The sequence below is a fragment of the Chrysochloris asiatica genome, unplaced genomic scaffold, assembly GCF_000296735.1.
Source record: "Chrysochloris asiatica unplaced genomic scaffold, ChrAsi1.0 scaffold00116, whole genome shotgun sequence".
In the NCBI taxonomy this organism is placed as follows: domain Eukaryota; kingdom Metazoa; phylum Chordata; class Mammalia; order Afrosoricida; family Chrysochloridae; genus Chrysochloris; species Chrysochloris asiatica.
This window is the reverse complement of record NW_006408634.1, coordinates 5,579,022-5,594,891: the sequence shown is the minus strand read 5'-3', so window position 1 is coordinate 5,594,891 and position 15,870 is coordinate 5,579,022. Positions and strand designations below refer to the sequence as shown.

The window sequence follows — 15,870 nt, the reverse complement described above, 5'->3', positions numbered from 1 at the left end:
AAAAAAAAAAAGAAAGAAAAGGTGACGCAATTTGAATGTAATCAACATCGCTGAGTTGTACATGTAGAAGCATGTGGAATCAAGAGTATCATTGTTATCTTTAATTTGTATGTAATTTCAAACTTACAAGGAAGTTGCAAAAAATAAAAGTAGTACAAATACGTACTTTTTGCTCAGATTTGATACAGTGATTCTGCGTATTCCTTCCATAGCCTTTTGATGCTTTCTGTGTGGGTTGATATTTTGCACCTAGAATCCTTCAATACCACAAGTCGAGGTTTGATTTTTTTCTTCAGTTCCCTCAGCTTAAGAAAGCAATGCTGAGCACCATCTTCCCTTTTGGTTTTATAACTCCAGGTCTTTGCACATTTTGTTATAATACTTGACTTTGTCTTCTCGAGGTGACCTTTGAAATTTTCTGTTCAGCTCTTGTACCTCCTCAAAACTTCCATTTGCTTTAAACATCTCTACGCTGGAGAGCAAGTTTCAGAGTCTCTTCTGCCATCCATTTTGGTCTTTTCCTTCTTTATTGTATTCTTAATGGTCTTTTGCTTTCTTCCTGTAGGATGTTCTTGATGTCATCCCACAACTCTTCTGGTCTTTGGTCTTTAGTATCTAATGCATCAATTTGGTTCTTCAGATGATCTCTAAATTCATGTGGTATAGATTCAAGATCATATTTTGGGTCTTGTGAACTTGTTTTAATTTTCTTCAGCTTCAGCCTGAATTTGCACATAACCAGTTGATGGTCTGTTCCACAGTCTGTCCCTGGCCTTGTTTTGGTTGATGATAGGGAGCTTTTCCACTTTCTCTTTCCACAGATGTAGTCCATTTGATTTCTGTGTATTCCATCTGATGAAGTCCATTTGTATACTCATCATTTATGTTGTTTATAAAAGGTATTTGCAATGAGCAATTCTGTCATGCAATCTCCAGCATCATTTCTATCACCAAGGCCATATTTTCCAACTACTGATCCTTCCTCTTTGCTCCCAACCTTTGCATTCCAATCACCAATACTTATCAATACATCTTGATTGAATGTTTGATCAATTTCATATTGAAGAAGTTGATAGAATTCTTCAATTTCATCATCACTGGCTTTATTGGTTGGGGCGTAAATTTGAATAATAGTGGTATTAACTGGGCGTCCTTGTAGACGTATGGATGTTATCCTATCACAGAGAGCGTTGTATTGCATGACAGATCTTGATATGTTCTTTTTGATGATAAATGTGACACCATTCCTCTTTAATTTGTCAGATTCAAAATGACCAGTACCAGTCCATTTCAGCTCACTAATGCCTAGGATATTGATGTTTATGTTAATGAGAGACATTTAGAAAGACCTAAATATTTGGAAGGATGACCCTTGTTCATGGATTGGAAGACAACTTTGTAAAGATTAACCAAAACAATTTATAGATTCAGCACCAAACCAAAACCCAAACCAGATACCATTAAGTTGATTCTGAATCATGGTGACCCCACATTTGTTAGAGTAGAACTTTCCCACACTGTTTCCATGTTCGTGACCTTTTGGAACCAGAGCACCTGGTCTTTCTTCCAAGATTCCTCTGGAATTTTGTCCCATAGTTGAGTGCTTAACTGCTTCTACCACCCAGGAACTCTGAAAGCATGTTGTAGATACTTAATGAGGATTCCATAGTAGAGTAAGCAGTGTAAACAGTTAACATACTTGGCTATTAACTTTTACGTTGGAAGTTCCAATCCACCAAGAGATCAAGAAAGTCCTGGTGACGCATACTTCACAAAAAAGCAACCCTTGAAAACCCTGTGGAGCAGTTCTACTGTGACACATGTGGGTTGCCATGAGTCATGGTTGATTCAAGGACGGCTGGCTTTAGGTGTTTAATGAATTGGAATTCCCTTCCTGAGGTGGGTCAGGGGTCTGGGATAGGCAGGGAGACATGAGACAGCAGATGCCTCCCTGGGAACTGTCTCCTCATTAGGCACCCCTCCCCCTCCAAGTTCCCACCCCCCAGAATCTACCCATCAGGACCCACATCTGGTGACGCTTCAGTGACTGATAATCAATCTTTCAGGCCATCACCACTCTTGCTCAACACTTTCCTGGACCCTTATCTGTTTCCATTTCCTGTCATATGCCGCCTAACCCTGGTCTGGGCTCTAGACTGCAGATTCCTGGGACAGACGGAGACAGACAGCACTTTCTTGGTGGGACCCTTACCCTAGGACTCCAGACAAGGTGACTTCAGGTTGGGGTTTACTGGAAGGGTCCTCAAGGTGGGGAATCTCAGGTACAAAGGGAGTTGAGACATAGCTGGAATAATACAAAATTCACAGATGGTTGTTACTGGGTTCGTTCTGAGTGAGAAACCCCACGTTTTTCTGAGTACAACTGTATACCATAGGATTTTCAAGGCTATGTGTATGGTCTTTTGGAAGCAGATAGCCAGATCTTTCCTCCTAGGCACCTCTGGATGAGTTTGAACTGCCAACCATTTAGGTAGTCGTTGAGTTCGTAATGGATTTCACCACAGGAATATACTAGTAGGAGGTGGTCAAAGAGACTAAAAGTCCTGGGCTAGTTCCTCTTCATGGAGAACTTCCTGATCTGCCTGGTTGTCAGTTCCATCAGGGCAGGGAGATTATAGAATTTTCCCACGAAGTCTTTAAAATCCCCTTGTATTCATTGCCAAGTGCTAAGTGAGGGTTTTCAGATTTGAGCTTTTGAAAGAACATTCTGGCTGTGGTGTGGTGATTGGCTCCTAAGGACCAAGTGTAAGAAAGTGGGGTGCTGGGTACTTAGGAGAGGGAACTTGAGACAGGGTGGAAAGGTGGAGAGGGCCTTTATGGAGGCAAAACCAAAAGGGCTTTGTGATGACCTGGATGTGGATGTGGGAGAGAAGGGTGGCCAAAGAGTGTATTGTTTCTATCTAAAGTGAGCAAATTGATGCTCAGAGAGGGAGAACTCCTTGTCTGAGGTCATGTACTCAGCGTCTGAAGCAGAATTTCAATCCAGGGCTGTGTGAAATTTAAACTCATGCTTTTCCTCCAACTCCAAAAGTCTCTTCTTTGTCTACCCTCACTTCCTTGATCTCTCACTTATGTGCAAGGTTATGAGCTACATCTAAACTCTAATGACTCTTACATGTCAATATTACATGTCTTTCTCCAGCTGAGAACTTTCTCCTCCTCTGTAATCTCATGTATCCAGCTACCTATTTAAAGTCTAAATCTGAGTTGGAAGAAGTACAACCAGCAAGCCCTCTAGAAGTGAGGAAGTCGAGACTTTGTCTCATGTACTTTGCCGTGTTATCTACAGAGACCAAGTCCTGCAGAAGTGCATCATTCTTGAAAAACTAGTGAGCCACCAAAAAAGAGGAAGACCCCCAACGAGATGGATTAGCCGAGTGGCGGCATTGATGGACTCAAGCGTGGCAACAGTAGTGAGGCTGGCCCAGGATCAGGCAGTGTTTCGTTCTGCTGTACATAAGGTCGCTATGGGTTGGCACTGATTCGATGGCACCTAACAACAACAATAGGACCAGGCAGTGCTGGTCTTATGAGTTGGAACTGTTTCAATGTCATCTAATAACACTTATTGTCTAACAGGCACCTCAGACTGAGACCTGATCTCTTCCCAAACCTGCTCCCCTACTGTGTTCTCCATTGCACTTGATGGCTACTCCAACATCCAGGAGTTCAACAGCCTTGGAGTCAATCCTTCCTCTCGTCCTCTTTTCCTCTCTCCGCATATTCACAGGATTGGTTTCCATGGACTTTCCCCCCTTGCCTGTGGCTCATATTTTCCTGTTACTTCAAGTGTCTAGTGGTTTTTAGTTGCAGACTAGACATTATGCATGATGTATTATAGAGACTGCATTGTTATGTTCCTCTGAAGCATTAGTTTTGTTCTGGCAGGCAGTTAAGTTGACTGGGCTCTAACTCGAAACTTTGTCTTTCCTGTGATCAGCAACAGCTGAAATCTCTGCTTAGTTCTTCAGAATCCCAGCTATTGCATTTTCATCAGGCCTCTGGGGGTCTTACTTGAATACGCACAGCGTCATTGTCAGCCAAGGATTTGGATGGATTTAGCATGCACGTATTGGGGTTGTCACTTCATGACTCCCCCATTATCTTTAAAACATTCAGAATGTCCAGCAGCCTGCTCTGAACTCTGTCCTCTCACACCAACAGCCCATGAAGCTTCCGCTTTTGCTACTGGTCTTGTAGAAGTTGCTTCGTTCCTGAGAACTAAAGGCTGCAAATCTACAACTGTGACGCTGTGCGGTTCCTTTTCAAGGGCTGTATGTACTCTCCTCTTGTTTCGATCTGATTTTGATTGCTCTCCAGTGTCTTCCAGTGATGGGTCTGTTTTAAATCTTCAGTCCCAGTTTCTTAATTGTTATTAATGAGATTACTAGTCTGATGAGGCTCTGTTGACATCACCCAAATCCAGCAGCCCCATTACAACTTTCTAGGGGGCCCTAGTGGCACATGGTGCAGCTCTTGGCTGCTAGCTGAAAGGTTGTTGGTTTGAACCTACCTAGCTGCTCCCCAGGAGAAAAGAGCGTGTGATTCACAACCACTGTCATTGAGTTGGTTCCCATTCATAGCGACCCTGTAGGACTGAATAGAGCTGCCCTCATAGGATTTCTGGTTTGGAAGAGGTGCAGCCAGAGTGCTCCTTGGAGGCCAGGATGGCTAAGCTTCGTCTCTCCTACTTTGGACATATTGTCCGGAGGAAACAGTCGCTGGAGAAGGATGTCATGCTGGGTAGGGTGGAGGGTCAGAGAAAAAGAGGAAGACCCCTAACGAGATGGATTGGCCAGGTGGCATCATTGATGGACTCAAGTGTGGCAGTGGTAGTGAGGTTGGCCCAGGATCGAACATTGTTTCGTTCTGCTGTGCATGGGGTTGCTATGAGTCGGTTCCGACTCGATGGCACCTGACAACAACAACAACAAATGTTGGCAAAAACCCTAAGTCCAAATAAGTCACTTTCTAAAATTCTAGGTTTACAGGGTCACCAACTCAGCACACTCACATTCTCTCTTCCCTCTTCTCTGTCTCCTTCTCCTTTGCCTTCATCCCAATGGCTTCATTCCTTGCTCTGCTTCTGTCTTCTCCCCTATTTTCAGAGCACTAACCAAGGAATTCATGCATGGCAAAAATGGAGACGCCACGACCAGTAGCCTGGTGTGGTGCTGTGGGTTAATGCACTAGATTGCAAAGTCATTTGAACTGCAAGTTTGGTGGTTCAAGCTCACCAGTCTCCCCTCAGAAACCCTATACAGGGTCGCTGTGGGTCAGAATTGACTCAACGGCTGAAAACTTGATGGTGGAAACCCAGCCCGAGTTGCCTTAGAAGACAGCCTGGAAATCTGCATTTGAAAGGTTATAGCTTTGAAGTCCTTCTGGAGGTGTTGTATGCACATGCGGGGTCGCTGTGAGTCACTTGCAGAAACTAATAACAGGATACATCTAGACAGCTATAGCTCTTAAAATAGCTACCTCAGAAGACTGTATATTTATTTTCAATCTGTAGGATCAGCACAATGTTGGCAGTTCAAACCCACCAGCTGCTCCTTGGAAACTCTAAACGGGATCGCTATGAGTTGGAACAAACTTGATGGTCTTTAACAACCACAACCAGATTGGGTGCTCAGAGATAAAGGACCGTGAGCCTGGTTAAAATCTAAGGAGGATGTTCCATTCTAAGTGTTTTCCATTTTGTCCGATATGGGAGGGTCTGGTGATAAAGAACTGCTGGTCACTACCAGCTCCTGCTCTGCTGAGCTCCTCGTCTGCCCGCCTTTCCAGTTGAACCCAGCCCTTTGCTGACCCCGGGCCAGATGACCAGCCTTCATTACCAAGGACTCCTGACGGGCGTGTTCTTTATGCCAAGGAAGGATGAGGAACCCCAGTTTGTGAGGATGTGTAATTTCACATCATTAACCGCCATGTTCCACATCTTCCAGATGTTTCTTCTCTGATATCGTTGGTAGCACCCCGATAGGTGGCTCAAGGTCATTTCTCAGGCTCAAATCCCACCCACTTTCCACGTGACCTCACTGCCACAAGGCCTGTGGGGAAATCAGATGCTGCCAGCAGAGGGCGCAGGAGGTGAGCCTGTTGCAATGGGCGGAGACAGGTGTGAATCTTTCTGGAGGCTCTGGAAGAAGGCATTTCCTCTCTTTCCCACATTATAGAGGTCACCTGCATTCTTGGACTTCTGACCCCATTCTCCTGTTACTCAGATCTCTTCCGTCCATCCTCACATCTTCTACAATTCTGATGTCCTGTTTGCTCTTTGTAGGACCCTTTTGACTCCACTTTTAAGTGCCATCGAGTCAGTTCCAACCCATAACGACCCTGTATAGTGTTTCCTAGGAGTGACTGGTGAACTTGAATCGCCAGCCTTGCAGTTCAAAGGGCTTGCATTGTACTCTGGCTCATTAACCCACAGCACCACACCAGGACTCCTTTGATTCCATTTGTTGTTGTTGTGAAGTGCTGTCAAATCGGTTCCGACCCATAGCGACCCTGTATAGGGTTTCTGAGGAGCAGCTGGTGAGCTTGAACCGCCGACCTTGCAGTTCAAACAGCTTTGCAGTCTGGCACATTAACTCACAGCGCCACACCAGGACTCTATTAGTCCCAGCCTTATAAACCAAGACCATTCTCACAACACCAGGTCCTTAACTTCATCACATCTGCAAAGTCCGTTTTCAGGTGGGAAGTAACATAGTCACAGATTCTGGGATTAGGAGGTGGACATCTTTGGGGCCACTAGTCTGCTGACCACAGAGTCTAAGGAAGGAATGGCTTGTTCAGCACTGAGCTGACATGAGGACATCACCCTGACACCAGACCCACAGAGAAGGAGCGCACTAGGATGGAGGCCATGTGGTGAGCAGGTGTAATTTGATCCCTTGGACTCACACCACCCTTCCCTCAGGTTCAGTACTCTCAGAGACACAACTCTGTGACTTCAGAGGACAAACAGCTAGCCCTTCAGCGACCCTCAACCTCTGCCACCATCCCAGCCAGAGCCACTCTTCTTCCTCTGCTGAGGACCCCCACCATGCTGGGAGCAGGAAGCAGCAGCCACTGGAGAGGGGAGAAGACCAAGGCTGGACTGGTCACAGCCATGCTGCTCCTAGGTCAGGGATGTGCACCTGGGTGGAGTGGGGAGGGACTGAGCCTGATCTCAGACCCCATGGGAGGGACAAGACTCACCCAGCACCCTGTGTCCTGCAGGATTCTTCGTGAACACCTCAGTTGCAGCCGTGTTCCGTAAGTGATATGCTGGACCACCCTGGGAGTGAGTTCCAGGGCAGGGGGGAGGTCTGCAGTGGGTCTCTCCTTCTCTAACCCAGGGAAACCCTGACCCTGGTTATTTCTAGAAATTGAAGAAAAGCCAACACTCTGGTTTGAGGGAGGGTCACCGGTCCATCCCTGGGACAATGTGACTCTGATATGCAAAGCCATCCAAGCTACTCAAGTCTTCCGGCTGCTGAAGGATGGGGTGGCCCAAAACCCTGTCAACCTCAGTTTCTCTGCCTCTGAGTATCGGTTTCCTCTGGGGAAGGTGACAGAGGACATGAGGGGCATCTACCGGTGTGACCATCGATTGTCCAACAAGTGGTCCCGGATTAGTGATCTGGTGGAACTGACAGGGAGAGGTGAGTCTTGGCCACACAGAAGCAGAGAGACTTGGGGAGCAGCAAAGAGGAGGAGGAAGAGTTGGGGTTTGTGTGGGGTTCAAGGAGGTGACTCTGGAAGACCCATGCCTCTCCTTTGTCCTGCTCTACTGTGTTCTTCTTAAGCATCTGCTTACCCAACCCTCCACTCTTTCTCAACCTTGTTCTTTCTATCTAAATTGTATGAGTTTCTTATGGTTATGAAACATTATACTAGAAAGTAGGACACTTACAACAAAAGTAATCTATTTTCTCAGGGTTTTGGAAACTACAAATCCACATTTAAAGCAAAGTTGATTCCATCTGAAGACTTGGTGGAAGAAATGATTCCAAGTCATTCTTTTAGGTTCGCATGACGGCAGAGAATCTCATGCTTTCTTTGTCTTGTTACATACAGCACTGCAAATGCTCCTCCATCTTCATGTGAACATTTGCTTTGTGTGTATGCTAAGGACTCATATGACATCCTCTCACTCTGTCTGTATTTGAATAGCTTCCTCTTTTAAAAAAAATAATTTATTTTATTTTTGGTGAAAATATGCACAGCAATTCAACTATGAATACATGTACAATTCTACAACGTTCATGGCCTTTCTCAGTGTGTGCACCTATTCATTCTCTTCTTCCACATGATTCCAAGTTCCCTATTCTCGAAACTTTCCATTGAATCTTACATGTTGCTAGTGTTGAGTGTGGCCCTGGGAATTCATGGGCTGGACTGCAAGGTCAGTAGTTCAACCTCACCAGTTGTTCCACAGAAGCCCTATATATGGTCGCTATGACTCGAGAACACTTAACAAGAGCCAAGTTGATCACAGTTAAAAATCTTTTGACAGGCACAAGACTCGAGTAGGGAGCCGAACTAGGTAAGTTAAACTGTAGTTTGGGTTATAAAAGATGTCAGAAGATGGTTTAGGTTTAAGGTTCAAAGATTATTTCAGAGCAGTAGTTTCAGGAGTTTATCCTGTCTCCAAGACTCCAGAAAGACTGAATTCCACGGGAATATTAAATTTGGTTTCACATTTTGGTCAGGACTGTACTATAGCATCTTGATGATACTGTTCAGTAATGATAATGAGACAGTATCCGTTTATATGGCTTTCTTATGTGGATACCACTGAAATTGGATTTCTGGTTCTACTCCAGTGTGATTGCATCTTAATTGAATTACATCTGCAAAGACCCTTTTTTAAATATGGTCTGACTATGAATATCTAGGAGTCCTAGTGTAGCTCTGTAGGATCAGTATTCATCAGTTTAAACACAAGGTTGATAGCTTGAACCCACTAAGCCGTTCCTCAGAAACCCTTTGCAGGGTCAACTATGAATCAAAACCAACTTAACGGCACTAAACAAGAAATTAATTTCTAAGTGGGGTGATTGGGGAAAACACTCTTCAATCCAAAACGTTCATATTGTATCTGTTTCCTCACTCAGCATCCGTCTCTTTTTTCCTCATCCCAGTGTCTTCTTTCTCTGCATGTACCCCTTCTCCTCCTTTCCAGAGAAGAAGAGGGTTCTTGACCAAAGTCAGAATCTAAGAAGGGAACCCATTCTCATCAGTTTCCCTTTTGGTCAGGAGAGAAGGGACCTGCTGGTCACCACCAATGCTATTCTTGCAGAGAACCTCCCTCCACCCTCCCTATCTGTGCAGCCTGGCCCCTGGCTGATCAGAGGAGTGACGACCACGGTCCTCTGCCAAGGACCCATGAGTAGGGCGATATTTTCACTAGTGAGGGCAGGGCACTCCCAAGTCATCAAGAAGTGGATTCACGAAGAAGCAAAGGCCGTCTTCCCCATTGCTCTAGCTGGGAGCTACAGCTGCAGCTACACCACCACCGAGCTCCACGATACCTCATGGCCTCCCTCAGAGCCCAGTCAGACAGTGACCATTGAGGAGCTGGGTGAGCACATTGCTTCCCTTCAGAGGCTGAGATCAAAGGTCAGGAGACTTGGCTGAGGATGGAGGGGGTAGCCTATATAAAGGGGAACCACATTGTGGATGTAACCAGGAATGGTCCCCAGGGGAGAGCTAGAGGGAGGGACAGAGGCCAGGCCACATGATCTGATCCTGAGGCCCCATGGCAGGCAACACAAGGCACTGATACCCACTGTGTTCCTTCCAGATTTCTTCCCAGAACCCAGGATGTGGGAGGTTAGTACCAAAGAAATCCACAAGCCAGGGTCCCTGGTAACATTGTATTGCAGAACACCTTTTCCAGATGCAATGCCGATCCTGCTAAAGTCAGGAAACAGAGTGGAAAATGTGACTTTCACTACCAAAGAACCTGGGACATGTTACTTCAATTTCAACATTCAGGAGGGAGGCTCATACACCTGCCGCTACACACTCAGTAGCGTACAGACAATCTGGTCCAGGGACAGCCGCCCTTTGGAGATCTTCGTGAGCGATGGTGAGTGAGGGTGGAGTCCACATGAGCCCTTCAGCCAGGAGACTTACAGGTGAGAGTGCAGGAGCCAAGCTCTGCCTGGGAGCCTGCCCACTGGCTGAGAAACCTCCATTACACAGAGCCCTGCTATTGGCTGATGCTTCAGTAATAGTTCAGAGCTGAGGGGAGAGGAGAGCCAGAGGGCACTTACAGAGGGGCAGTGAGGATTCCGTGATGGGGTGTGTGTGCAGGGCCACCAGGCATGATACCAGAGTCCTGGTCAGACAGTAGCCCTCTCAGACTGGCTGCTAGAGTCTCAGGACCTGCATTGGGTCCAGGAGCTGGGTGTTCCCATGAAACCTGAACTCTTGGAGGGAGGCCTGCTCATGCGTCTTGAGTTGAAACTTTGAGAAATGAGGATTTCACATACCTGACTGGATCTCTATGGGGTCCAAGGGGAAATGATCTTCCTACATAAGATGCGGGTGCCAGCAATGTGGAGGTGAATGAAGAGGATTGAGGGTGCCAGGGGCCTATGGTGGTGCGGGTATATAGAAGACCCCAGACCACACTTCATATAGTGAAGTTGTGGCCTTACATTTGGTAAATGTCACATCCGGTTGGTGATGGCAGAGAAGCCTGGGGTTCCTGTCCTCACAAGTGTGGTTCAGGTGGGTCCTGGGGAGTCACCAGCAGGGGCTAGCAAAGTCCTTAATCCACCAGCAGCTTTGTTAGAGGAGAAATGCCTGCCCTCCTTGTTCATTGTTCAGGCTACAACACACACCAGGGTCAGGACAAACACTGGCCCCTTCCTGCCTTGTTCATTCCCATCTTTGGAAAGGTCCCTCCCCAGGAGGTAGGTTCCAATGTTACTTCTGTCCCCAATACCAAGTGGTTACAGGAACACAGTTCACATGACAAGGATGAGCTCTCCACATGTTGACCTTGAGCTGTAGGGTCCAGAGTGGATTCTGGTCAGAGTCCAAGACTGATTGCTGATCCGCTGCATCTCCCTCACCCCAGGCTCTCTCCCCAAACCCACTCTGTCGCTGGTGTCCAAAGACCTCAAGCTGACACCAGGCAGTGAAGTGATTCTGAGGTGCCAGGGATCCCTGGCTGGAGCCACTTTTGTGCTGGTCAAAGAGGATGTGAAGCGCCCCCTGCAGGTGGTGAGCGCGACGGGATCTAGCGTTGATATCAGCATCCCAGAGATCGGGGTCCACGTGTCAGGAAATTACAGCTGCCTGTACTTAAAGACCAGGAATGGGAGCTCGGGGTCCGGGCAGAGTGAGACCTTGGCACTGCGTGTAAAGGGTAAGACTGGGACAACAGTTGGAGCAGCTGTGACTCTTGTGACAAATAAGGGGGGCATGGGGTATCCCCAAGGCCCTGGATGGAGTCTCCCTTGTGTTGAGTGAAACGCAGCTGAGTCAGAGCTGGGGCTCCGCCCAAGGGCTTCCTGGTCCACAGCCCTCAGGCCCCAGAAGCAGCTCTGTGCCCTCTCACCAACCTCCAGGAACTGATCTCTGGACCTCTGGCCCTTAAACAGAGTCACTGTTTCCTTTCCATGAAGTCCTGGTTGTGTCTGCTTATTATTCATGCTTTTCTCTCTCTTTCTAAAAGTGTCGATGATTTGGTTTAGATCTCAGCATTGCCCAATAGAACTTTCTGGAAGGGTGGACATGTTCTATATCTGCGTTGACCAATGTGTTAGACACATAGCACACGTGGCTATTGATCTTTGTTATTTGACTATAGGCTTTAGTAAGTAAATATTGATATTTGAAATATATATTTTAGCATTCATTATAATTTATTATCATTTAATATATTCTACAAAACATAATTTTATTCTATCATTTTTATGCATAATTAAGGTTACACATTATAATTTTCCTTGCTGCCATCAAGTTATTTCCAACCCCCAGTGAGCCCACAGGTCAGATGAGAACTGCCCTTCAGGATGTGCAAGGCTGTAGCTCTTTACCGAAGCAAACTGCCTCATCTTCTCCTGAGGAACAGCTGGCGCTGTGCTAGGACTGAACTTGTGTCTAGCAGCCACTGCTAAACCCACTGCTATGAGACAGAATCAGCCCCTTGACAGTGGGTTTGGGTTCTTATATTTTCCATTACTGATATTTGTGCTGTATTTAAATGAGTGTAAGCCTCTGGGTGGTGTCTGCTGGAACTCAGCCCAGCCCTGGTGCTCCCAATGTTCCTTCTGCTACTTTGGTGTCCATTTGGAAGGTCTAAGGTTAGGGCTACCCTGGGCTTTTACTGATTGAATTTGGGTGCAGACAAAGTGAATATTCTCTATCAGTCCCAAGTCTCCCCTTGTGTCCTGAGCCCCTCAGGTGCGTGTTTGAGCCCTGAGGTGCTTGCTGTCCTCCCTGCCCTCCAGGTTTGATGCCCAAGCCCTTGCTGTGGTCTGTGTGGAGCAACACTGTGACCCCAGGCCGCGACATTCTGCTACAGTGCATGAGCCCTCTCCCCGATATGCGGTATGAGCTCCAGCATGAGGGGAAAGTGGTGATTCATATGGATTACCACTCACACAACAATATAGCCAACTTCCCACTGTTCAACGTGGGGCCCCAGCACGCAGGAAACTACAGCTGCCGCTACTACACTTATGATGGAAAATCGTATGTCAGCTCTGAGGACAGTGACCCCATGGAGCTCCGGGTGGAAAAGGGGTCACTGTGAGACATCACCTTTCCTCAAGGACAGTACCCACAAGCCCTCATCTCCCTTCTGTGTCCCCAGTGCCTTCTTTGTCCTTCCTGTGTACACATGGACACCCCCCACTCATTTCTGCAAATCTTCCCTGGGACCTCCTGAGTTCCACCCTACACTGCGAGCTGAAGGCACAGACGTTAGCCTGGTTTAGAAACTGAGCTGGCAAAGAAGAGCGTGTCTGTGCTCCAGAAATTGTTCAGCATTGAGGGTGTCTGATTGCTGGGGAATGCATTGTTAGGACTTCACGTCTGTTGTAAGGAGTCCATTCTGGACCAAAGACAGATCTGGTCTGTGCTTACACTCCTAGGAGGTCGCATCTCTGTCCTTGAGTGTCCTGTTTGATGACAGTGGTCGTCCATGTAACCATGTGGCTTATGGGGGTGTTGGTGGGTGGAGGTCTAGTCGTTGGTGAGGGGCATCAGTTAGCCTTCAGAGGGCTTGGAGACTGAGGCCAGCTGAGTGGGTCCTGTCTTGTGATCAAATGTAATGACGGTCTAATAGAAAGTCAGGCTTGGGTGAGCTTCCTTGGTTGACAGTACCCCATGGGAATTCTCCCACATCATTGCTACATAGAGTCAGTGATGTCTAAGTCACCATGGGGACAATAGAACTGGAAGGTCCCTATTTGAAACCCTCCTGGTCTCTGCCCTGTGGGTCTGTCTTCTGGGCTGATATAAATTTGTATTGATTTGCTGTAATAAATGGTAACAAGTATAACACCTTCCAATGTGTTTTGTGAGTCCTCTAGTGAACTGTAGATCTTGATGATGGTCTTAGTGAACCCTGAATTCTAAAGTTGATGTTAGAAGTAAGGGTGTTCTTGGGGACTTCTAATGTTGTAGTACTTTCAGACTAATAACCAAGGGAACTCATACAAATATTGAACTGTGTAATCAGTAGGGTTTGTTTTTATCCATTGTGTGCACTAGGAATTCATTACAGTTAGTTCTAGAAATGTGCAGATAAGTGGATATATACTAGATGAAAGGCACCAGGGTTTTCAAAGTCATAGAGGGGAGATGCAAATAACTAAGAATTGAATAAAGTCTGTGGTGTTGCCTTGATATTAGAGGTATAAGGATAGATTATTCTAAAAAATAGAGAGTGTGAGTGTTTATTTGTAAGTGCCCATGCATCTAGTTCCTCACTTCAAGCACTTAAACACAAGCATACTTCAGTAGTTCTGAACACACCTACTCCCAGAATTTAGTTGTTAAATATTCTCAACTAAAACAACCAGGGTTCATTCAAGGAATGGCTGATTCCAAGGGTAAGGCTGGGAAAATAACAGAGAGTATGAAACATCTTGTTATTCCATAAAATAAGAAAGTGAGCAAGATAGGACAGGCTATATCAAAATAACATAGACTCTAGCCTGAAGATAACTCGCTAATGAGATACGGGACAATATGTACACAAAATTTTAAAAATCATGGTTGTGTGTTATCCTTAACTGAATAGAATAAGAATTCATGAACCTATACTGTTATAAACAGAATAAAGATGGAGCTCTCTACTCCCATAAAGACTTACAGCCTCCGAAACTCTAAGGAACTAGTATGGTTACTATGAGTTGGAATCTAAAACCAAGCAAACAGGAAAGAAGAGAAAGGTCTTTATTATAGAAATGTGCCAGCCAACTAATAAAAAAAAATAAAAAAAAAAGGATGGAATTAGAAAGTCACGTTTTGGCATCGATAATACCATAATAGATTCAAGTAACTATGATCAATGATAGTGAAAAATAGATTTGGTGAAAAACAATGTATTTCCATAGACTTGAAGTCTTTTTTCATAAGAGTTTTATTAACTACTGTCATAGTTAGGGATTTTATCAACTTGACTGCACCAGGATTCTCAGTGGTCTTGCAGCTAAGCTGTATTAACCCCTCATCTTGAGATCTACTATAATGTAATCACTTCCATTATAAGGTCTGATATGAGCAGCCAATCAATGAAAGGAAGTTGCACAGGGGTGTGGCGTCTCAAAGCTTATATCTTACAACCGTTTATCTTATAAGAGATAAAAAGAGAGAAGCAAGCAGAGAGAAAGGGACCTATTACCACCAAGAAAAAACAGCCAAGAGTAGAATGCGTCCTTTGCAACTGGGCCCCTGCACGGCGAAGCTCCTAAGTTCAAGGGAAGATTAATGCCAAGAGGCTTGGAGATATTCAAAGAATGGAGGGCCTATAGGTGCTGAAAGGAGATAAGGAATTTCTCCCACACTCTATAAAGAGAAAGCCTTCCCCTAGAACTGACTCTCTGAATTTGACCTTCTAGCCTCCTAAACTGTCAGAGACTAAATTTCTGTTTGCTGAAGCTATCCATGTCTGGTATTCCTGGCATAGGAACACTAGAAAACTAAGACAATTAATAAAGGAAGAAATCTTAGCTGTGCAGTGGGATAACTCAGCCAACATCATCTAATCCAGGATACCAAAAACAACATTAATGAATACCTTACTAATCTTAATATAACTCCATTCCTTTTTCCTTACTGTTAAAAAATTTTATATCCTGTAGAGAAATTTTTTCCTACTTAAAATTCATGATGATGCTTTGCTATAATTTATTGTAAAACATGTTTTTAAAGAAATAATCTATATAGTTAGATCTGTATTCAATGTGCAGTTGATCTTTTGTATGGTGTGAGGTAGGGGTTAAGATTCACCATTTTCCTGCAGGGATATCCAATTTGCTGGAAAGGCCATCCTTTCCCAACATAACGGTTAACTGTATTTGTTTTCTAGGGATGTTATACCACAAACTGGATGGTGTAAAACAACAGAATTTTATTTCTTCACATTGTTGGAAGTTAGACGTTTGCATTAAATGTGTTGCCAGAACTGTACTCTCAGAAGTTTCTATGGGAAGATCTTTTTTTCTCCTCTTACACCTTCTGGTGGTTGTTGGCAATCCCTGATGTTTGTTGGTGTTTAGATGCGTTACTCCACTGTCTGCCTCCAGCTTTGCATGGCCATCTGTCCTCTGTATCCCTGCTTCTCCATGTTTATAAGGACACTATTTATAATAGAGGATGACCTCA

At 45.3% G+C, this 15,870-nt stretch overlaps 1 protein-coding gene across 1 annotated transcript; it reads left to right on the top strand.

Moving 5' to 3' along the window:
* Nucleotides 1–7,075: 7,075 nt before the first annotated feature.
* On the top strand, nucleotides 7,076–12,790 carry LOC102822984 (alpha-1B-glycoprotein-like). Its single transcript, XM_006868381.1, has 7 exons — nucleotides 7,076–7,154; nucleotides 7,252–7,287; nucleotides 7,398–7,676; nucleotides 9,200–9,598; nucleotides 9,917–10,108; nucleotides 11,108–11,398; nucleotides 12,486–12,790. Exons 1-7 carry the CDS (start codon nucleotides 7,076–7,078, stop codon nucleotides 12,788–12,790), a joined length of 1,581 nt encoding a protein of 526 aa, XP_006868443.1.
* The last annotated feature ends 3,080 nt before the right edge of the window (nucleotides 12,791–15,870 follow it).

Bases quoted from the DNA above. Each gene is read 5' to 3' on its own strand.
- LOC102822984 (XM_006868381.1), top strand. From the start codon at position 7,076: ATGCTGGGAGCAGGAAGCAGCAGCCACTGGAGAGGGGAGAAGACCAAG. The intron at 7,677-9,199 runs GTGAGTCTTGGC...CCTCCTTTCCAG, and splicing joins GGTGGAACTGACAGGGAGAG to AGAAGAAGAGGGTTCTTGAC. The intron at 10,109-11,107 runs GTGAGTGAGGGT...CCCTCACCCCAG, and splicing joins GGAGATCTTCGTGAGCGATG to GCTCTCTCCCCAAACCCACT.